General features: G+C 35.6%; 1 protein-coding gene across 1 annotated transcript; it reads left to right on the top strand.

Moving 5' to 3' along the window:
* Nucleotides 1-23,718: 23,718 nt before the first annotated feature.
* On the top strand, nt 23,719-24,063 carry LOC122477979 (mth938 domain-containing protein-like). Its single transcript, XM_043571606.1, has one exon. The coding sequence runs from the start codon at nt 23,719-23,721 to the stop codon at nt 24,061-24,063; it is 345 nt and encodes a 114-aa protein (XP_043427541.1).
* The last annotated feature ends 675 nt before the right edge of the window (nt 24,064-24,738 follow it).

Genomic DNA, 24,738 nt, shown 5'->3' with positions numbered 1-24,738 from the left:
GAATTTTCATCCACTGTAATAAGATAAGAAATAAAATAATAGGGCTTTGTGGGAGAAAAGCCTATTCCTTATTTCAAAAAACTATGTCCTATCTAGAAAGGGCAATACATTGATTCAAATGCCCTCAGGAATAATGATAGATCAGTGAATAGGATAGTTTTAAAATAAGAATTTAAAAATCAATGATTTTTCCCATATTTGACAATTACTTGTTAGGCATATTTGACAATAACTTGCTAGGCAGAGTAATAGAACAGGACCCCTTTTTCACAATTAACCAAAAATGTACATTTAAAATGATTGATTATCCAGAAATCTAAATCCCAGTAGGATGCAAGCATTAAAAATTTTTCTAACTGGGTTTTCCCAAAGAAGGCTCATTTCTAAAATCCTATGTTTGTAATAATGGAAGAATAATTTAATAAAGTGCTCAGTAAATGACATGGCTGTGATCTGCTCTGTACAGATGAGCAGGTGGTCAGGTCTTTCGGCTCAATTCACATAACGACATGGGCGGTGTGGGTTGTAATTAATGGATGGTAAATGGCTCTGTCAGAAGCTATTTCATGTGGCTAAAAAATGTCACACATTTTCTAGGGACATAGGTTTTGAATTTTTGACTAGAAAACTCCAGATTTATACACTGAAGTGGAGATATTAAAAATTAAGTGGTAGTTAAGCTGATAGGATCACAAATGCATAGTGTCAAAAGTGCTGTTGTTTAGTCTTCACGGTGATTTTCTGAAGACTCTGGCAAAATAAGCTTAGTTGAAAAGGTATTTTGTAAAAGACTTAATGTAGTCTTTTTTGTTAAACAACATGCGTCACTAGATCTTTAAATTTTTAATGAAAATCAGTGAATTTTGCAAAGCCTGACTCTTTATACAACTGGTAGAGCATATGCATTATTTCTGCTTAAATCTATAAATTCTAGTTTTTCATACAACATGCTGTATTTTCCATTTCCAAATAAGGCAAATTATTTTAAATGGATGCAAACATGATTGAACAGTGCTAATCTATTTTTTCATTGAATGGCATCATTGCATATAGGAGCGTGGTTCACTGACACCCCACTGCTGCCAGCGTACAGGTATAAAGATTTGGGGGGGATAATTTACAAGTCAAAAAGTAGCAGAGAACATGCTGTCCTCTGAATTCTCATTATTTCGCAGTATGGAGGGGCATGGAGCTGTTTTGTTCATGTGATAGCCAAGGTGTCAGCAGAAGGAGGGCCAAATTCCGTCAAAAGACTTGGCGTGGGACCAGATCACACCACAGGAAAAAGCAGGGAGAAACACACCCACACCACATTACATATTTACAAGTTAGCAGCCTAATATGAGCCAAGGAACACCTAGTTTCTCCATACCACAGGACCAGCACTAGGAGTGTGCATAGTGAAAATCAAGACTACATATCTAGGTCCTGGGAATAGGTCTGCCAAACAGGAATAGCAACAGTAGTTCAGCTAATTTTGGGAAGTGCTTTAATAACCTGAGATCCATTGTTACTCCAAAAATGTGTGTTGGCTGAATTTCAGCCTTGTCTTATATACTGTATTAGGTACCATATGTTTGTGAGGGAGAATTCCCTTTTTCACTATTTCAATGTGAGTCTCTAACAGGAGTTTGGAAGTCTTAGGAGGGGGTAATTGTATTTGATATGTCAGAAGAATGCAAATAATTTAGAGCAGTGGACCAGCTATGGTGGATTAAAGATAGTCACAACTTCTTTGCCACTTTTCTTCTAGGCAGTGGGATCTAGTTTTATTCCTCTTGCATCTTGGCTGGCCTGTGACTGCTTTGACCAGCAGAGTACGCCAAAAGTGACTCCTTGCCAGTCCAGATCTTTAAGAAGCTGGAAGTTTCAGCCTCAGTCTCTTGGCCTCCTATACGGCTTTCATGAGGTTTGAAAACCCTCACAAAGAAATGATATGGAGAGGCCCAGAGACTAACTGGAGAAGGAACTTTGCAGCCATCCATGTTCGAATTGTGGTTATATAAATTATTAAATTTGTGTATTGTTAAGCATTAGGTATGTAAATAAAAGCATCTTGGAACCTTCAGAGCAGCCCAATCAGAGTCAAATACAGTAAAACCTTGGCTTGTGAGCATAATTCGTTCCAGAAACATGCTTGTAATCCAAAGCACTTGTATATCAAAACAAACTTCCCCATAAGAAATAATGGAAACACAGGTGATTTGTTCCACAACCCAAAAATATCCATATAAAAATGATTACAATAAAGTAATATAATACAAAATAATAATGAAAATACAAAATATAAAAAAATAAGCAAATTAACCTGCACTACCTTTGAAAGCGTTTGTGGCTGGGAGACAAGAGAGAGGAGGGTTATTGTGTAAGACGACTTTCACGATCACTAATGGAATTACTGCTATCTACTGGTTCAATGGAATCTTTTTCTTCATAGGGCCATTGCATATGGTCTCACAGATGTTGACTATAGTAGAGTATTAATAAACTCTTGTCATACACTGTATTTAATGTAACTGGCGATAAGGAAAGGGTCTATATCTGCAGGCAGCCTGACCTAGAATGAAGCAAAGCTTCATTCCTAAGCTTACTCTTCTACGGAAAAGCAAAAGACTGTCCATAGGTGCTTTGAAATGACAAAATATATGCTAGGTGCCAGTAGTGGGCACCTTCCAACTTTCTGAAAAATCACGGATTTCTGCCAAACACTGCAGCCCGAGACCAAGTTTCTGAGCATGGGAGATCATCTACAATCCTGCCATGACAGAGAGAGGAGGACCATTGGCTCATTTGTGATCATGTGGCATTTGGTGTCACATTACACATGTCACATGTCACATTTGGTGTTGCATGACTCGTATTGCAAGAAATTGCTCATTGATCAAGTTAACATTTATTAGAAATGTTTACTCATCTTGTGAAACACTCACAGACAAGTTACTTGCAGTCAAAGATTTTACCATATTACCAAGTGACTCTGGTCAAACCTGTGTCAAGCAGAATTGCCTAGCCAAGCCTTGTCTACATTCTTGACCCAAAAAATCATAGAATATGATAAAATGTTTGTCTTTCTAAGTCACCAAGTTTTGGGATGTTCTGTTATACTTTAATTGGTAACCAGAACAAAATTATCTTTAAATGAGTGTCCCATTTTTTGTGCAACTTCAATAAAATCCCATTTTTTAACTAATGGAAATGTCTTACATAAAAAAAAAAACAACTCATGTGAAATCCAAATAAAACAATATTGTAAAAGAAAATTAAGACTAATAAAATATATTCTACATTTTAATAATTTAGAAGAGTATGATACTGGTGCTATAAAAGACAGCCAGAGCAATAGACTTAAACCAAAAATGCAGAAAGAGATTTCAGTTTGCATACTTGATTTTATGAAAAATTTGTCATTGGTGAATAATTCTTTAATAAAGTATCCTATATAGCACTGTGCATGTGATAAGCATTTCTAAATTGAACAAAACTGGAATCCAAAAGAACTAGAATAAAATAGGGCTGGATATCAGCTTGGAATTTTCATAATTATTTAAAAAGCATGTTTATTCCTGCCTTTTAACTTTCTAAGCTACAAATTCTTTGTGGACAGAAATCATATTTGTCTTTTAAAATCTCTCACAGTGATTATCATAGTTGAATATTTTTCATGAAAAATTTCATACTTTCTTCTAAGTATGAATGTTTCTCCCAAAAATGTATTAATGTGATGATTTAGCAATAATCTTGGGTCATATTATTAAAACTTAGACAACTCTCCCTCACTAGTGTGAGAAAAAATTGCATGCAATCAATTTCTGTTCTCCTAAAAAAATCTTGCTTCCTAGAAATCAGAGTATAGAAAGCTGTTCTTCTAGTTAATACGTTGTCATAGAGGAAAAATGTATAGTTTCCCTCCCATGTGCAAGAGCTCATGATATTGTCAATTGACATTTAGCAGCATTTACCTCTTGACTGCCAGTTCTTCATTTTGCATAACATACTTTTTCTTACATAAAAACTGAAGCAGAGGGAAATTTTCAGTTGGCGTGCCCCTGTGGGATGACAGCATGATCGACATCTGTGTAATAGATGCAGACTAATAATGTACAGAGACAGTCACACTTTCACACTCTGACATTTTCCCACAATTCAGACTTACATGCTGAAATGCTGAACAATTACAGAAGAAGAAACAATGCATCATGGTAAAAAAGTAGTATAAGAAAAGGTGACAATAAGTAGAGTTGCCAAATGGTATTCCATTCACTATAATGACAGTTCTATTCTTTCTGGGTAGGTACCTAAAATTTCATCCAGTGAACAAGGTAATATATGCACTTTGGAAGAAAGTTGTACTTCTAGGCAATATTATAAAACATGGTTTAAATCATAGAGATTGGCTATATAGCATTTCAACTTGAAATCTTTTTTATTTTTCTTGACATACAGGAAATAAAATTATATTTTCTCCAATTTTCCACTGCATAATGTTCTTTTTTTTCTGCATAATATTCTTAGGTGTTGTAATGTGAATGTTAGTTGTTTAAGTCAGTTACATTTTATTAAATTCATGTGAATATCACTACTACCCTTACCTTCTCATACATATAACAACAAAGCTGGGGATGGAGTTGAACATTAGACCTCATAGACAGTGAACAATCATTGAAGAAACAAACACTATTGAGCAAAAGGGGTAGATCAGTTAAATACAGTGGAAATATACACAGCAATACTAGTTAATACATAGTAGAGTATTACGGTATATTAGAAATAAGAGGATGTTTAAAAATTATATATCTACTGCTTATTAGTTTCTTTACTGCTATTAAGTCTGGAACCCAGACATTCATTTACACAATTAAAAGTATTTATTGAGTATCTGCTACCCATAGTTAATAAATGATAGGTAACAATTTAGTGAGAACTTAGACCCATTAAACTCGTAAGATTTGTATATTCTAATACTATTATTTTACTAATGCTATAAATAAGATATATGTTTAAAAGGGATATAGAAAGAAGGAATGGAAGGCTTTAATCTAACTAATCCTCTCAGTAGAGGTTTCCCTGACAATATTAAAGAGCTGAACCTTAAAGGCTGAGCCATGGGAAAAACTTCAATAGGAATATATATATATATATATATATTTACAATATTTAGTTTAACTATGCTAAAAATCAAGGAACATTGGGTTTAATCCCTTGAGATAAAGCTGTAATAAAAACCAAAATCAGGTGATGGAAATCTGGAAAATTTTATCCTTAATTTGCACTACATTTAGATTTTTAGTAGAGGTGTGGCACTTTCAGATTTAGGTTTTAGAACGAAAATATTGATAAAACCAGAATGAATTGTTGGGAATTACAAAGTCCAGTTAGGGAATTATTGTACAATCCAGAACAGAGATAACAAGCATAAAATTTAAAGTACTGGGAATTAGGGTTGTGAAAAGGAGAGGATTTACTGAGAAGGTAAAATATTCAAATTTAAGCAATTTGAAAAAATCATGTAAAACTATTAACTAAGAAATGGAACTCAGGTCTGCAGGGGAAAATGCTGAGTTTTCTTTGGGACATATTGAGATTAGGTAACTGTGCATTCTGTGTAACTGGAATATGGGGTTTGGGAGGGAAACCACACATGTTTGCAAATCACTTACGAAAGCATTGGCATGGAAGTTACGTGACAAGATGAAAGTGACTTGGTAGAGTTTAGGACTCAGGAGTGAAAATGGACATTGCTGGACTTAAAATGTTCTCCGTTAGTGGAGAGAGAAAAACATTCAACTGAAGGAATCAATCATAGGCTTGTGGAGAGTATAGAGACATACTATAAGACCTGCATTACAGAGACCAGGAAAGAGGAAAAAAAAACTGGGTCATGGTAAGAGGTGGTGGGTGTCAAACAGGTAAACTCACAAAAGAGTTGATTAAACATCAAGTAAGTAATTTGATAATCCTTCAGAAGGCAACTTTATCAGAGTTTTGAAATGAAAATCTAATGCCAGAAGGTAGAAGAGAAAAGGAGTCAACACAACGTGATGGAATTTGATTTTATACTACTAATCCAAATAAGCTGGAATTTATGAAAACAGGGAAGAGAACAATAGCATGATATACAAGTTGATCTGAAAATATACTTTCCCAATTAAAGTAAAATTCGAGGGGCGCCTGGGTGGCTCAGTAAGTTAAGCATCCAACTTCTGCTCAGGTCATGATCTCATGGCTCATGAGTTGGAACCCCGCGTTGGGCTCTGTGCTGACAGCTTGGAGCCTGGAGCCTGCTTCAGATTCTCTGTCTCACTCTCTCTTTGCCCTTCCCCTTCATGCTCTGTTTCTCTCTCTATATTTCTCTCTCTCTCAAAAATAAACATTAAAATTGTTTTTTAAAAAAAGAAGGCAGAGAGATGTCAACATTAAAAAAAAAGAACAAAGTAAAACTCGAATATATTCTTACATCAAGGAAGTAGCTAATGAACATCAATTTAATACGTGCTTTGATTTATTATAAAATAAAATTAACCTAAAATAATGTGTGCTTATTTTAAAGTCTACAACTTGCTCTTGCTTTCTTATTGTATTTAGATCTATAGTAAGTGTGGGAAAAATATAACTTCAGGTTAATCTACATTTTGTGGGTCATATACAACATTATTAAACTGTTGTGATAATTTCTGACTTCCTTGAGAAAACACATTGTAATTATGTAATTTTGATTGGCTAATGTGATGACAAAATTGTCTGGTCAATAAATAAGAATAATTGTCATAACATTATTTTAATCCTATAAAGGCATTAATATACTGTATTAATGATAGGCATTAATTTTAATCCTATAAAGTGAGACAGAGAGGCTGTTTAATAGTAACTTCATCATCTTGGAACAAGAATAAATCTACTTTTTGTCATTGTTTTTAGCCACTTTGGGGTCTTTTATACTACTTTACAGATGTTATCGATAGCAATCTAGTTTTCATTACCATATTAAATGAGTTCAACCAAAACACATTCATCTATTGCCACCTCCTAACATTAAATTGTTTAATGCTACCTCAAGCATCCTAGTCACTTGCCAGATACAAGGTAGTGAGGAACTGAATATTTCAATACTATTCATTGTGTCTTCTTTTTCTGCACCCTGGTTGTATATTTATTTGTAAGGAAGACATTCTTCCATAGTGCATCTAGTATGCATCACAGAAGAACTGGATGGCCTGGTAGAATTTGTAGTGAGAGTTATCCACCCATGTAATTATGACTTTTCCTTAATGTTATTCCCATTATTCAGAAGATTGCTTTTGTTGTACTGAATGATAGCCACTGGTGCAGTGAGACTTCATATTAGCTTTCTTAGGATTTCTACACCTCACTGAGTGCCTGATCTGTAGGTTTAGCCTGTTCTGTTGTACTGCAGTATATTTTCCATTCCGTGGTTTCTCACTGTTTTGATCATTTTGAAGCATAATACTTTTCTCCCTGCTGAGACATTTCTTATAATATTTTATCATCAACACAGTTTCTTATAAACTCCCAGAGAAGGTGGGATCTGTCTATCTTAAATACACACACACACACACACACACACACACAGGAGTTTTGTCCAGTGTTTCTGACGGGTTATGCAAAGAAGCACCAAGGATGTATGTAGGGTCAGTGTTTGAGATCTTATATCTTCTTTGTTACAGTGTCACACAAAATGAAGGCCTTCATAATCGCTGGGATATTTTGGGATGAAGAAAATGATGCAATCTGTCTCTTCACAGAAGAGGAGCCGAAATTGGTGAAACAAGTTTGAATAATCACCCAATTTTATAACTGGGAAACTCTATTCTGATAATTCTATTGTTACAAAGGTATAAGAATTAGACTCTGCAAGAATCTCATAGAAATGATCTTTTTTTTTTTCATTTAAAAAGGATATTGGGCATATTTTGTCTTAACTGTGAGCAAATAAAATACCCTCTTTAGAATAATTTTGATTAATTATGGATGACCATTGTTTTAGTGTTTGCTCTTGGTAAACATCTGCAAAACGTTTACCATCACCTGCTGCACTCAAGGTCTTTAAGGGGAATCCAAACAAGTAAATGTGTTTGATTTGACATTCTAATTATATTGTAATTGAGGCTTGGGTTTTGGTTGGCTAAACTTTAAATCTCAGGTAGAAGTAGCATGCGGAAAGGAACATAACTTAAGTGAAAATGCATTTATTTTCTTAATCTACACTGGAGAGAATATTCTCTTCATACACACAAGGAAGCAATTGAATTATCTTAAATATTGACTTTAAATATGAGAGACTACACCATAACTTCTATTTTGCTTTGTTTATCTTTTCAGTCAAGACATTTATAAGTATTCTGTTTTCTAAAACTGAAAAAACAGGACTAATATTACAGGTACCAATATACATGTTATAAATTCATTTTTTTTTAATTTATTTATTTTGAGGGAGAGAGTGCAAGTGGGGAAGGGGCAGAGAGAGAGGGGGGAGAGAGAGAGAGAGAGAGAGAGAGAGAGAGAGAGAGAGAATACCAAGCAGGGCTTTAAGCCTTATGTGGGGCTCAAACCCATGAAACATGAGATCATGACCTGAGCCAAAGCTGGAGACTTAACCACCCAGGCACCCCTGTTATAAATTCTTTATAAGAAATTAGTACTTGAAAAAAATGAAGGCTGTACACTTTTTCTGTCTCTGAAATATTTCATCTTTACCATCATAATAAAGAAGTGAAAGAAAAAAGATTTAGAAGAATTCAAATGAACATCATACTTATTTATAGGGACAATATTATAACGGTATAATGTTTATAGGAATTTAGAGTACAAAGAGAAAATCACTAGGAACCAGCATGTGGTTTCTAAAAATGAATCACATTTATAATAGATCATTGTCTATGATGCTTTTGCCTCATCAGTATTTCTTACAGCACCTTACATGTAACAAATCCTTTCTATTTCTGTGATATGGTGAAATTTTTATCAAGTTAGTGACTGACGATTCCAAAGAATATAACAGACACATTTTGTGATTTTAGATGTATCTTTGATAATAACATGTTGAGTATTTATTCATGTTTATCAAATATTTGTGTATCCTCTTTGGTGAAATTCTGTCTCACACTTAGCTATTTATAAGTTGGATTTTACTGATATATGTATAATTTACATGGAATTTTTATACTATACAAGAATTAACACTCTTCCTTGCTGTTTTTTATTGTATTTTCGATTTTTTTTGCCTTTTTAGTTTGTTTGGCTTGAATGTTTTAAATTAGGTAGAAGTAAAACCTACCAGTATTTTTCTTTCTGATATTTTTTATCCTTTTGAAAAATTTGTTCTTTTTCCATTCACAATTTATAAAAATATAATTACAGTTTTCTTTCTTTTTCCTTTTTTTTTAGCTTAATTCTTTCCAAGTGTTGCTGATTATAGCTCTTGGCTACTTCAAGTGCATTTACAGTGGTCTTACTTTATCCAAGGAGGATACATTCTAAGATCTTCGATGGGTGCCTAAATTTGCAGACAGTACAGATAGTACTGAACCCTACATTTATTATGTTTTTTCACATACATACAAACATACCTATGATAAAGTTTAATTTATGTGAGGCACATTAAGATTAACAACAGTAACTAATCGTAAAGTAGAACAATTATAACAATATACTATAGTGAAAGTTAGTTGAAAAAAAAAGTTATTTGAATGTTGTCTCTTTCTCACTCTCAAAATGTCCAATTGTCCCATAGTCACCCAGCTTCTTGTGATGATGTGAGATGGTAAAATGCCTATGTGATGAGATGAAGTGAGGTGAGTGAATAGGCACTATGACATTGCGTTAGGCTACTAATGAACTTCTGACCATTCACCACAAAGAGGATCACCTGCTTCAGGGTGATGGATGCCCACAGGTAACTGAAACTTCATAAAGGGAAACCACAGGTAAGGGGGTACTTCTGTCCATCCATTCTGCACTGTAGCGCATTAGTCAACTGCTATAGATTACCTCATAGATTAGTGCATCACTTACCCCATCATTCTCTCAGGCTCCGGGTTTTATCTCTTTCAGTCCATTCTCCATGCTTCAGGTGACTTTATCTGTTCATTCTGCCTTGATCCTTAAAATCTTTATTGGTTTTCTGATGCATAGGCACACTTTTTCTCATGCCCTTTGTGGTTGCCTGCTGAACTTTGTAACTATTTTCCAGCACTAGTCTGTTTGCATATTTCTCTTCACCCAAATGGAATGTCTTTTACTTTCATGAATTCAATAAACTCTCTCTTTTGAGGCTTTTCATACCTTCCTGATAATTTTCTTTTCAATACTCACCTTGACCTCTTACCAAGTTAGGTCTTACTCAGCTCGTTCAACCAATGTTCTTTCAGGGTTATATTGATCAAAATAGAACCGGTGTCCAATTTTCAGAACTTATATTCTATCTGTGGAGAAAAAGAAAGAAAGAAAGAAAGAAAGAAAGAAAGAAAGAAGACGTGTGCATGTAGATATAGAATTACAATTTTTGACAAATATTATGAAAAATAGGATCCAATGAAATATAACAAAGGGTAAATAATTTTTATTAGATGATAGCACAAAACAACATCTGCAAAAGTGTCAGCTAAATTTAGAACTGAGGGATTAGTAGGAGTTAACCAGGATAAAAGTAGAGTAAGAGTATGTTTGTGATTCAACTAATCCTTCTGATACCACTATTTCTAGGAAACTCTGTGAGTGCCTAAGTGGCTTAAGCTCTGTGCTCATAGAAAGCCTCCATCTCCTCTTATCATAGCTTGTTCTTATCATAGGTGGTTATTAAATAACAACAGCAATGTGCTCTTCTATGTGACTCATGGATTTACTATTTTTTTTTCTATTTCTGGCTAAAGCTACTGCACTGTGCAGTCTGATTTTATAGACGCATATATCTTTTTTAATATTATATATATATAAATTCATATCAATTCACACCTGGAAAGCTATCACATTCTCATGGAAACCTAATTCAGAACCATATACTTGTGTTTAAGAACAGGGTAATGCGTATTCAATTCTTACAGGCTCAACTGGTAATGGTCACCAATTTCTTTCCCAGAAAGCATCTAACCATAAGTATTCCAAACTTGCATCCTTGGGTTTGAAAGTCTTATTACCATCCATAACATTTAATCCAGAAGCATATGCAGATAAGCTTCCTGAATTCTGAATGGTTATATGCAAGCTTCTCTGTATATCACTGATCACTGCCAAAGGCTAGGTACATCATGTTCCCTGCATTCATTCACTGCAACTCCTGGCTAGTTCCCTGCTGATCTAGTGCTGAATGGATAGATTTAAGCCACACTAATAAAGTTTGGTTGCACAGGTATAATCTTTTATAAATCCACCTGAACTCCTTGCTGTAAGCATATTCCTATATTGCATTTACTGTTTTCTAGGTCCAGCTTTCTTTTCCTCCCCAAAATTGAATGACTCAATCCATCACTGTAGTCATGTGTCTCCTTAAATGTCATTTCCTCAATGATACTTTCTGTGGCCACATTATTTTCTATAGTACTCTCTGGCACCATCTATTGCCTTCATTTTTCTTAATAGCAGTAATCTTAATATTCCAAAGTTGATAAGATAAATTCAGTAGGTAATAGCAGTAATCTTAATACTCCAAGGTTGACAGGATAAGTTCAGTAGGTGAAAATCAGCATCTTTTTGGACTTGCCACTCATCCCTTGAAGATGTTATGTTCTACGTGCCTAACTCAGAAAACACTGTCACTTGTCCACTGAGAGTTTCAACTCTGCCTCCTTCAGATTCATAATTACTTTAAGCAGTCATTTATCACATTTCTCCAAAGTCCTTTCAAACACAATATTGTCCACATTCAGTGCCTCAAAATAGTTCATTTCCCAAATGTTAGAAGATGGTTTCCTCTAGCAGATGACCCAAGCATTTTCTCTATTGTTATGACCCAACTGGCCAAGGGAAGGCAATTTCCGCTTTCCTTCTCCACAATAGGATACCTGCTACTATTCATCTCCTGAAGTCTAACTCTGACCAGGCAATTCAAAGCTTTCTGTGTTTGGGGATCAGAATATTGCTCTTTGTTTAGTATTATTTAATTGACATGGATTCTAATATTCTAGACTTTTAAAGCACTGCCACAGTCAGAAATGCATACAGACTCTGACAAGAGGATATAGCACCATAAATTAATGTTTCCCTAATATTTCTCTTAAATCATTGGTCACAGGCCTGTAGGTCTTCTGGATTGTTTACTAATTGCCCTTCAAATATCCCATGCTGCTCATTTCACTTCCCATTCCAGAAGGCAGAACACTTTGCTCCTAGTGCACACTTTTCCTTCATCATCCCTTTTTTATTCCTCTGGCGTGAGTGAATCTTCAAAATCAAAAGTTTCTGAACTTAGAGCTCTCATGCCTCTATCCCAGTCTTTTGACTGTGCCTTCTGTAACCCTCTCCAAAAGCTTCTTTATTACTACTTGATAGTCCAAGTGAGCAAACTGTATACGGATGAGTGAGCAGAAAACTGCTCTCTTGTCTGTTTCGACTTCACGCCAGCCTAGATTTAGGGCTTACTTTTGACCCTCAACTTCTTTCTGAGACTCTGTGCTTATCGCAAGATTAGCAAGATTACATAACTTAGAGTAGTTTGGCCAAAAGGGCAATGTAGGGAAACATGGGAAATCAATTGTTAGTAAAATTAAGGACTGAAATGTATTGCTACCTGAAGTCCATTGCCAAGGATGGCTTTTGTCTTCTCTTTTTTATGAATATGTACAATAGTGGTCTCTGTCACCTTGAAGAGATAGGCTATGAAATGGGCAGTTCTTCTGTTGGATGTGCACCAGTTTTATTGATCAGAATTGAGCCAATTGTTTCCTGGGACGTGGCTGACTTTTGCCCAAGTCTGCAGTTATGTTTCCTAAAAGCCACACAGAATAACTACGTTTTCTCTAAAACTGGGTTGATGTGCCAGCAGGCAAGATCATTCTTAAAGCAAATCTGCTGTCAATCAAAAAAAAGCTTGAAGAACTCCCATTCCAGTTTTCCTTTGTCTCTGCCCCTTACCTTTTCCTGAATCCTGAGAGATCAATATGTGACTGCAACAAGCAGTCTGATTGTTGTTCAGAGCCCCACGTGGGAAGAGCCATATTGTGATGTCAGCTTGAGTCCTCTCTGCAGCTTGACCATCTAATTATTTCCTGTTCCTCAAGGAATAATTGAGTTTTTCAAAATTATTTTTAACTCAAAAGCATATCAAATGTATAGAAAAACAGAAAAAATATAAGATATATTTGTATACTTTTTTTAAAAAAAATTTTTAACGTTTATTTATTTTTGAGACAGAGAGAGACAGAGAATGAACGGGGGAGGGTCAGAGAGAGGGAGACAAAGAATCTGAAACAGGCTCCAGGCTCTGAGCTGTCAGCACAGAGCCTGACGTGGGGATCGAACTCACAGATCGCGAGATCATGACCCGAGCTGAAGTCGGCTGCCCAACCGACTGAGCCACCCAGGCTCGCCGCTTGTATACCTTTTTAAAATCACTGCATGTCAATGCAAGTACTCTCCATGAGTCCTCTTTTCTTGCGATGGCCTGCAGAATATTTTCTGAGGGGATCGTGTTGTTGCATTCACACAATTTCACATGAAAAAACAGGTTTCACATTTCCTATTCACACATCCATTCTTGGACCTTCCAACCTTCCAAAATGATCACCGTAATGAAACCTCCATGAGATAGCAAATGCATGTCTGGGATGAAAAAATTAGTAAGTACTAGGTAAATGAATGAGATAAGATAAGATAAGATAAGATAAGATAAGAGGTGCCTGGGTGGCTCGGTTAAGTGTCCGACCTCGGCTCAGGTCATGATTTCGCCGTCCGTGAGTTCGAGCCCCGTGTCAGGCTCTGTGCTGACAGCTCAGAGCCTGGAGCCTGTTTCAGATTCTTTGTCTCCCTCTCTCTGACCCTCCCCTGTTCATGCTCTGTCTCTCTCTGTCTCAAAAATAAATAAACGTTAAAAAAAAATTTTAAAAAGATAAGATAAGCTTATCTCTTTCTACTTTCTCTCCCACTTCCTGGTACTATTTTTTAGAAAATCCTGTTTAATTACCATCCCCATTCTATGTGTTAGGTGTCAGGGTTATTCCCATCTTCAGAGGCATAAATCTAGATTTAAGGTGACTTTTTCAAGGTCATATGCTATCAAGCAGTTTGAAAGTAACAAGTTTGAAATACCATGTGACTGACTTGGGTGCCTGGGTTCCTCATTCCATCACCATACCACAGACATTTGCATACAAGGTATTATTTTATTTTCAGAGAGTCTGTCTGGTACCATCAACACGATATTATGTACAAAGAAACGGAAGTCTGAAAGGTTAAGTGACTTGTTTGGGTCTACAACAAATTGGTGGTTGGTTTTCTTTCTAAATCTGTTCCATTACCACTAATACCATGCTGCCTGAGTTGGGAATGGGCCTATCAAAAAGTGGTTCAGTCCTATGTAGTCCAGGTAAATAAATTCTGTTGACTCAATATTGCACTTCTGTTCATCCCACCTGAGTATGAAAATGGTCAGATGAGGCGAATTTATTCTCTTCTAGGTGAGGTGATGTGGAAAAATGAGACTAGAAGAAACTTAACCATATCGAGGACAGAACTAAGTGCTGAGCAGAGAGCTCTTACATGAGGCTTCATCTGACAGAGGGGAGGAGGAGTATTGATGAACAGAAGGCAGAAGAAAGAGGAACTGTTTAGTGTGTGGGGAGAAAATGATAGATGAAGACTAGAAATGGGAAGGGACTGAAGAGTAGGTAAGGGAATCTACCGTATACTAGACAGCACAGAAATTGCTTTGACCTAAGCTCAATAAAGAATGGAAACTATATACTCAGAATAGAACTGTCCTAAATTATTGCAAAATTACCTGTTTCACTCTGCATTATAGAACTCTTTGTCTATTCTATGTTACAATTATTTTTTTGATTGTAAATTTTTTTCAGTGTGCTTATTTTTGAAATATCTTATTTATGACCCAAGAATAATGTTTAGGCGGATCCTATATCTAAAAAGAAAATCTGCATGGTAGGACTGTGTATAGATCTCCATATCCTTAATAAATGCTAACCAATGATGGTAATGCAAGCTTTGATCACATTTTGATGGTTTCATGTCATTTGGAATTTTCTTTTGACACCACTTTTCCTTCTGGTTGCTTATCAAAGGGATCTTGTGAATAGGTGAACACTAAAAATTTAAAAGGGGAAAGGAACAAAGCACAAAGGCTATAGGTGAAGCATGGATAATATAAGAAAAGATCTGCACCCTAAGATTTTAGAGTATGTTTACTTTTATTTTCCATTACAAAAACATTAAAATAAGCTATTTTCTTTTTAAGAAACACTGGAGTTGAGCCAAACTGTATCTATATGCATATATATCAGAATGGAATATTTATTACGAACGATTAGTTAGTAGATTCCAAGGAGTTTTTGTTTTTTTTACAGATCTTGTTTGCATTGCTTGTCATAAAATCAGAAATGATACAGCCGACATGAAGAGAGTGTGCTAAATTATCTTATTTGATTTCATTTGAATAGACGATAAGGCTTCTAATTCTTTTTAAAGTCAAAGACAGAATAAATATAGATTATGGAGTCTCAATTTGGTAATACTTCCTCTGCTTGTACATCCTACTGAAAGTATCAGCTAATTATATTTTACATGAAACAAAAACATAATTTCCAATGTTTTGACAAGCAACAAATTGCACATTAGTTTGCAGTAAATAAATTTATTAGAAATGGTTGTCCATGTTTGTAGATTCTCCTTTGAAAGAGTAAATTAACTTAAGGCTCATCGTTCACAAGAAATGTATTATAATATCAAAGCAATAGTTACAGAAAACCAGAAACAGAGACCAAAGCATACCTACTAAATAGCAGGAGAAATGTGATATTGCAGCAAGATGAAAGAAGAAAGCATATGAGGTCTCTGATATCAGCATGGTGCCTTCTGGTAATGAGATTTTCAGTCATGATTCATTTGGCTCGATTATTCTGCTAATAATGTTATCTGTGCTATAATATAAACATAATATTGGTTTCCCCTGAGAGATGTAAATTACAGATTGTTACGCATTTTTTTTTCTTGAGGATTTTTCAATTGTCAATGAATTGGTGGAAATGTTAGCTGTTGTAGACTTCAACAGGCAGTACTATCGTTCTTGAAGTATATTCACAACAAAAGGTATATAGGGATTCTAATTTTCCTAATAAGATTTGAATAACCTAATAGAAACAGAGAATTTACCTGGTAACGATCAATTTACATGAGTAATTATTTAGCTTGTGCATAAATGGCACAATTCAGTCATAAATATTATTTTCTACATGTGGGAGGATAAGTCAAAACTTGTCTGATTTTCTTAACAGTATTTGTTAAGTGTTCTCTAGTCATCAGAAATTGAGTTAACTATCTTATATGCACCTTTTCATTCAATCCTTCCAGTTACCTTAAGAAATAGGATTAAGAGGGGCGCCTGGGTGGCTTAGTCGGTTAAGTGCTCCACTTGGGCTCAGGTCATGATCTTGCGGTCCATGAATTCAAGCCCCATGTCGGGCTCTGTGCCGACAGCTCAGAGTCTGCAGCCTGCTTCAGATTCTGTGTCTCCCTCTCTATCTGCCCCTTCCCCACTCGCACTCTGTCTCTCTCTCTCTCAAAAATAAATAAATATTAAAAAAATAGGATTAATAGCCTAAGCTAAGAATGAGAAAACTGAGGCTGAATGAAGGGAAGTTAGGCAATCCAGCCAAGTTCACACAAGACAGTACCTGTAAAAACGTCAAATTTTAAGGAAATGTGAATAGTTATATTCATTATCATATGTTAGGTACCTCAGGAAGTAGGCTCTGAGGCAGATCAGTAGGCAAGAAGTTAACTAGAAAGGTGTTTGTGAGGGGCGCCTGGGTGGCTCAGTTCCTTAAGTGACCAACTCTTCATGTCAGCTCAGAGCCCCCTCCCCTCCACTGTTGAGCCCTGCTGGCTCTGCACTGACAGTGCAGACCCTGCTTGGGATTCTCTCTCTCCCGCTCCCTCTGCCCCTACCCAGCAGGTGCCCATGCCCTCTCTCTCTCTCTGTCTCTCTCTCTGTGTCAAAAATAAGTAATGAAATAAACATTAAAAAAAAAAAAAACAACAGAACAACGAAAGTGTTCATGAGATCACCACCTTTGTAAGAAAAGGGAAGAAAGCAGGACTATTCTTTTGGGTGCCTGGTTGGCTGAGTCAGTTAAGCATGTGATTTTTGACCTTGGGATTGTGAGTTCAAGCCCCACGTTGGTTGTAGAGATAACTTAAAAATAAAATCTTAGGAAAAAAAAAGTCAGGGCTAAGATGCACGCTCCAGAAGGCAACCTCAGCACATACACCACATGGATAGGTAGATAGATAGATAGATAGATAGATAGATAAGGAAGTGTGTTTTCAAAGCTCTTCTACTTCGGAAGCTCTGATTCATATTAGACTAATAGTAACAAGAAGAAAGTAAATTAATGAAAATATTAACAATACTGTTGTCATGACTGGAAGATAATTCCTTTTTTTAAAAACAAAATTATTTATTTTTGAGAGAGAGAGAGAGACAGAGTGCAAGTGGTGGAGGGGCAGAGAGAGAGGGAGACACAGAATCTGAAGCAGGCTCCGGGCTCTGAGCTGTCAGCATAGGGCCCGACGTGGGGCTTGAACTCACGAACCATGAGATTATGACCTGGGCTGAAGTTCCATGCTTAACCAACTGAACCACCCTGGAAGATGATTTTTTAGGTGCATATTATTTGAAGTTCAGACTTTAAAATAAAGACAACGACTTTCACATATTAAAAAAGCAATGGCTTGCTATAGACAGCTATTGGTATATTGATAGTGGAATTCTATGTTCAAAACTATAAATTATGTAAGTTGAACTAACTACAAATTCACTGTGTTTCTTGCTGCTCCTTTGTTGTTCATAAAACAACAATAACAATAATAATAATAATAATAAAGGTTTTGGATCATATGTCTGCATGTATATTTATGGGTTTTATATAAATATAAAATATTAATAAAGACTTAAGTATTACTTTAATTGCACAGGATGTTAGAGGAACTATAAATTGCATTTTTAAATATAGAGGTAAACTTTTATGACAGGAAAACTACTATTTAAGTTAAAAGGAGAAATGTATATATAATAGATTGGATGTGTATGTATATGTGTATACATATCATCAATTTCAAAGAAAAAGTGTGATAGTAAGAAAAATAAATACATGTAATATTAACATCTATGATATGATGCATATTTTAGAAATATCCTACAGGCAGGTGAATGAGATTATATTAGTGAATATAATCTATATTTAGGTGAAAGATTATATTAGTGAAAATGGGTTATAATGGGAAGTTCCAATAATAAAAGTTGGTTCTTCCTGCTTGTGATTTCCAAGTCAAAATACTGTATGTCTTCTGGAGAAAGGCTAAGAAAAAAATCTACTTATAGTCATATGACCAGATTTTCAATGTAGAACATGGGCTTTGCAAAATTAAAAATATGTTTGAAAGCAACAAGACAATATTTTATTTGATTTTATTAATGTTTATTTATTTATTTTTGAGAGAAAGAGCGAGCATGAGCAAGTGAGGGGCATAAAGAGGGTGGGAGAGAGAATCCCAAGCAGGCTCTTCTCTGTCAGTCCGCCCTGTCAGTGCAGAGTGGGGTGCAGGGCTTGAACGCACCAACCACGAGATCATGACCTGAGCTGAAATCAAGTGTCGGATAATTAACTGACTGAGCCACCCAGGCACCCAAGCAGCAAGACAATATTTTAAAACAGAGTAGAGTTTTATAAGTATAGAGATCATATTGTGAGTAATATAAAGTGTTTAATTAAAAATATTAATAAGTTATTGCATTAATATATATTCTACAGATTTTATCTTTGCCTCAGAAACCAGCACTGTGCAGTAGAATTTTCTGCTATTCTCGCCTTAATTTAATTTACTTTTTATTTTAATATAAAAATCTACATGTGGCTTGTGGCTACTATACTGGATAGCACATGCATAGACCTTTTCTAAGACAAATGTAGACATTGTAATTGCAACGAAAACAAGAAAACGGACTCATATACCCAAGAAACTATCAAGTGAGTAAAATATTGTGGGTCCCAGATCAGTCATGCAGATCTAAACTACGTTAGAAGGGTCATCAAGCGTACTTTAGCAAGACAATGCCAGAAAAGGTGTTATGACCTTCCCTGACCACTAGGAGGCACTGATTTGATAGCACGTAAAGAGTACAAAGAAAAGCCACTCTAAAATAAACCTGCCAGGTTAAAGGGTCCTGACAGTGACAAAGCGAGAATAAAGATAAGTATTGCCTGTTTGACCACTCACTCTTTATGTTTAGGTGAATAGTGTCAGTGAGCCAGAAATAAAGGCCTTAAGTAGTATGTGTATTCTCAGACAAAAAATCCTCCTACAATATTTCTGCTTTGAATGCTTGTCATGAACGTGATAGGCAGGAAGCCATGGCAACTAGAAATGTATGAAAGACATCAGAGAGCAAAGCTAAGCCAGTCTGCTATGACAAATACTATATTTGCATTTTCCTGATTTACCTAAATTAAAGCTTTCAAATCCATCTGTGTAGACTCTTTTTTTAATTAATACTTCTTTTTGAAAGATAAGTACACCCCCTAGAAGACTGGGGGAGAAACTGGAGGAAAAAAAAAAAGAAAAAAACCCACATATACTAATTTAGTCTTACAAATATTCTGTTTTCACAAGTGATTTCTAAAGCAAAATAAAGCTTTGAACAAATACAATTCTAGTTGATTTTATTTATTTTCTAATAGTAACACATATTGTACACAAAACCTTATGTATATTAATAAAATAAACCTTTAAATGTCTACTAGCCATAGTTTGAAATTGCGTGTGTTATTTCCGCAAAATTAAACAAATGCTTGATTGACCTGAAACTCAGACTTAAAAAAACAAACCGAAGAAAGGAAATAAATCAAAGATGTAGAATTTCACAGAAATGTTTCCCCTTTCTCTCTAGTCCTTTTTTTTCTCCTATACCTAATTCAAAGTAATAATTTGCTCCTCTCAACCCCTTTTTAGATGAGGTTGATTTCTGATACAATAGTAGCCCAAATCAGCTTATTTGTGGAAGGATTTTATGTTCTATGTTACATGTTAATAAACATTTTGGAGACTATTGTATACTGAATAGGGCAGTAGTCTCAATTTACAACTGAAATAAAACAACAGCATACAAATGAAAAAATACTGTCTTTGTTCCAAATATAAAAGTGTTGAGTCCTTGGTGTGAAGACAGGTGACCCTCGATTTTGCGTTTTCCCCTAACTGGAGGACCGTTCGGCTCTGCTCATTTTTAATTACAAGTTTGCTTGTTTTTGTCACGAATAATACAAATGAGTTTCTGATGAAGAACTTCAGTCTATGATCCAGCATTTTAGGAAACCTTTACCTGAAAAGAAACAGATTTTATCCCGGTTGCACAGGGCAAATATACCAGAGTGGTTGAGCATCGGAGCTCTGAATTCAGTTTGTGTGGGTCCCATTTCAGCACACTTTCTTTAGTTATATTAGCTTTTCCTCTGTATAATGGAGGTTGTAATCATGCCCACCATGTAATGTTGCAAAAGGAAAATCACTTAGTACATGGCCTGGCACACAGTAAGTCCTTGATAAATGTTAGCTGGGATCTTCAACATCATTATCATCATCATCATCATTGTAACCATGCTCATCTTCATCAAAGCAATTCTTAGCCACTTTAGTTCAGGAAAAAGTTCTTGTTGACCATCTCAGCTCTTTTTAGTGACTTGGCAGTTACAAGTAGAAAGAATTTCACTGGTATAAGTATTTTCACAAAAAGTCTACAAAAAAAATCATGTATTAAAGTTTTTCTGAGTTTTAATTATTAGTTTTTAAGTTTATTTATTTTGAGAGACAGAGAGAGAGAGAGAGAGAGAGAGAGCAGGGGAGGAGCAAAGAGTGATGAGAGAGAGAATCCCAGGCAGGCTTGTGCTGTCAGCACAGAGCCTGATGTGGGGCTCGAACCCATGAACCGTGAGATCGTGACCCGAACTGAGACAGAGAGTCCGACACTTAACCGACTGAGCCGCCCAGGTGCTCCTCGTTTTAATTATTTTTAAGAGGGTAGCACCAATTTAACAGTCGAGGTGCCATGGACAGCCTATGGTCCAAATTTCTTTCTTATTTCCCTCAATTAGTTTAGCAAAAATATTTTTAGCACCTCTAATAGATTTCCCATTCTAGTGCTGGAGATTACCCCAAACTTAAGAATAGTTCCTTGGGGAAGTTTGGCAGGCTTACATCCCATCATTGTTCACTGAAAACTAGCACCATGAAGGACAAAATGACTCCTTCCAGGGTACAATAAAGCGTTTCCTCAGAAAACATAAGAAGTTAATGAATGAATGTGTGTTAAAACCAAACAAAACAAAACAACTGTTATTTGCAAAAATAAGAAAGGTAGGAGACCAGAGCAGTTCAAATTTCAGGCTTAGGAGCCAGACTGGATGGACTCCCCTTTTTACTGGGTGTGTATATCAGTCAGGATAGGGTAGGTGTGGCTGTGATAGCAAACACATGCCAATTTTTGTCTTGATTTAAGGTAACTGTCTGTTTCTCATTTCTCACCTCATTTATCATTATTGGTTGCTAAGATAATCTTCTCCATGTCTTCCTCACTCCTGACCCAGGCTTCCATTTGACACAGCCTTCATGATGATAGCAGCGAGTGAAAGAGAACGTGGTGAATTTTATACTCATTCTGAAAGCTTATGCCCAGAAGTGACAGGTACTTCTACCTGAATAAGCCAAATTACGTCACCATTTCTGAATGTCCCAAGAAGGAGATACATTATTCTTCCGAAGAGAGAGGTTCAAATATTAATGAAAGAATATGACAGTCTATCATATTGGGTGACTATGTAGCAACAAGTGACATTTTCATCTCTTGACCTTTCTGAACAGTAAGATAGAGAATCATAAAACCTATTTCATAGCGCTACTGTGGGGAACAGATAACAAACACTTTTAAAGCACTTAAGATATTTAGCAGCACATGACAAATGGTTAATTAGTGGTTTTTAGTTACTCAGATAGTGTATAAGAAAAACTGTAATTTAAATACTATGGTTTCTAAAATAACTAATATATTAATAATTATTTTACAAGTGATAACCCATTGTGACAGCATTAGTTTTGAGGCAGAACAGGTAGTATTATTTTCATTAGACAAATGAGATACATGGTTACAATTGATCAAATCATGGTTCAAATATAGCTCTTCTGATTGGATAATGATACATGTAAAAGATGGGGAGACCCAAACTTAGAAGAGATCTAATGAACCATCTACCCAGAAGATGTATATATGCAAAATTTTGCATAAACCTCAAAATTTTACTGACTCTTTGAGGTTAAAAACCCCAGTTCTAGAAATTGCTCCTTTCTGATGGAAGCTTAGCCTCAATCAGAAAGTTCTTATTTTAATATATGTTGTCAAGTCTTTAAAAGGAGAATATAAATACTTTTCATTATTTTTCAAAACAATTGGAACACCAAATTATAAATTCATGGGCTGTCTAATTGGAGTAGATTCATTAAAAAAAAAAAAAGCTAGACAGTTGGGGGTATGAGTGGGACATAGCATTGACTGGGGTGAGCCTAATTTTACATTTAAACTCGACTTCTGAGACCTTATCACTGGCTGCTACAACTTACGTGTCCAGTTCTGTCAGTAATCTTCAAAAAGAGTTTTCTAATACTTCAGATTCTGCTATTACGCTATGGATGGAGGATTCTTAATTTCATTGGAAATAAATTCTGCCTATAATACACCTATTGTAGTAGGTAATGACCAAAGATACCCAATATCAATATTTTCTTCCTCCTATCTGAATGTGAAGTTGTTATTTCTAACTTTGAATACGAACTGATCTTGTTTTGACTTAAAAAATGTGGCAAAACTGATGGTTTTAGTCCCTCTGCACCTAGTCTTTAAGAGGCCTGGAAGCTTGCATCGATGTATTCTCTGGGTAAATGAGGCCTCCTGTAAGAATGACCACCATGAGACCACTGTGCTGTAAGAAAGCTCGAAATTGTCATGTAGAGAGGCCCTGTGGAAAAGCACTGAGGTGCCAGACATGTGTGCAAAGCTGTTTTGGATCTTAAATGCAGCCTGCTTCCCTGATTCGTGCAGCAAGTGAGTGAACTCAGCTGATGCCTCATGGAGAAGAGCCCTTCAGTAGAGCCTAGTCACTCATAGAAGGGTTAGCAATAGCAAACTGTTATTGTTTCAAGCCATTACATTTTTGGAATAACTTGTTCTGCAACAATAGATAATTGAAACATCTATTAAATATATACAGTTTAAATGATCTTTATATATAGGGACTTGTTATTTAAACAGAATGAAACGAAAAGCTTATTTTGGTTATTCAGCAAGATAGTTGATTTATTTCATGTTTTTATCAATATATGTATTATGGGTCCGCAAGTTCTTTTTAAAGCGATTTAATGAGAGAGAAAGCTTGGAGCTGTTTGGGATCTCAAACGTTGTAAAGAGAGGGAATTGGAGTCAGTTAAGTTCCTATGTCCTCCCCTGAAATTGCTTCCCTCTCAAGGGGGCAAATGAAAGCACGAAGCTCCTCTAAACCCCAGAAGTACTGCAGAGTGTTGCCAGGGGGAAGTCAGGCTTGGGATTGGAGAGAAACAAAATCTGAGCATTATCCTTGTATGCTACCTGCAGGTGTGGAGGAAGTTATCAAGAAGGATGTGCAGATGCTTGCGATTGACCAAGGGATGGGTGAGGTCTTGAAGGTGCCTCCATCAACTGGGGAGTATCTCGAAACACAAGGAACTGGTGTGTGGGTCATCCAGACAGAGCTTGGCTGCCCAGGGTGTTGGGTGGGAGGGCTCTTCTATTCCACCTGCTGATGGAGACTTAGGAGAATAAATCACTATGCAATGATGGAAAAAAATATATATATAGCTATATAAAGAATGATTTTTTAGTTTTTACATAGTTGACTTAAACATTTAAAAATATTCTTTCTATTTAAATGAAACCTGGAAGAATATGCTTTTTATTTAAAGAAACAGAGTAAAATAATGTTTTTTTTATATTTAATCCATGATTATAAATATGTCACACATTTATTTACTCCCAATCCTTCTATGTCTCTTTAGCTTGGATTTTAGACAGATCCTCTCACATTTCCTTATATGGATTCCCTTTTTTTTTCTACCAATGTTGACTACTTCTATTTCTTTCCAAACACATACTTTCATTTTTCTATGCTTTATTTTAACTCCCTTCTCTTCCATTCTTGGCTTTCTTAAATATTTCTACTTATTCTCAAAAATTGTACTTAGGTCCAGCTTTCTATGACATCACCTATCAAGAAATTAATTACTTCATTATCTGTACTTGTATCATTATCTATTACTGTGAAACAACATCACCAAAAGCATAGTGGTTTGAAACAACACACATTTATTGCTTCCCAGTTTCTGTAAATCTGGCCTCTGGGTACAGCAGGATTCTCTGCTTCAGAATCACATAAAGTTGAAATTAAGGTATTAACCATGGCTGTAACCTTGTCTTTGCTA

The sequence above is a fragment of the Prionailurus bengalensis genome, chromosome A1 (genome assembly GCF_016509475.1).
Source record: "Prionailurus bengalensis isolate Pbe53 chromosome A1, Fcat_Pben_1.1_paternal_pri, whole genome shotgun sequence".
NCBI classification, from domain to species: Eukaryota; Metazoa; Chordata; class Mammalia; order Carnivora; family Felidae; genus Prionailurus; species Prionailurus bengalensis.
The sequence above is the reverse complement of the archived record's forward strand: the minus strand, read 5'-3'. Positions and strand labels throughout refer to the sequence as shown.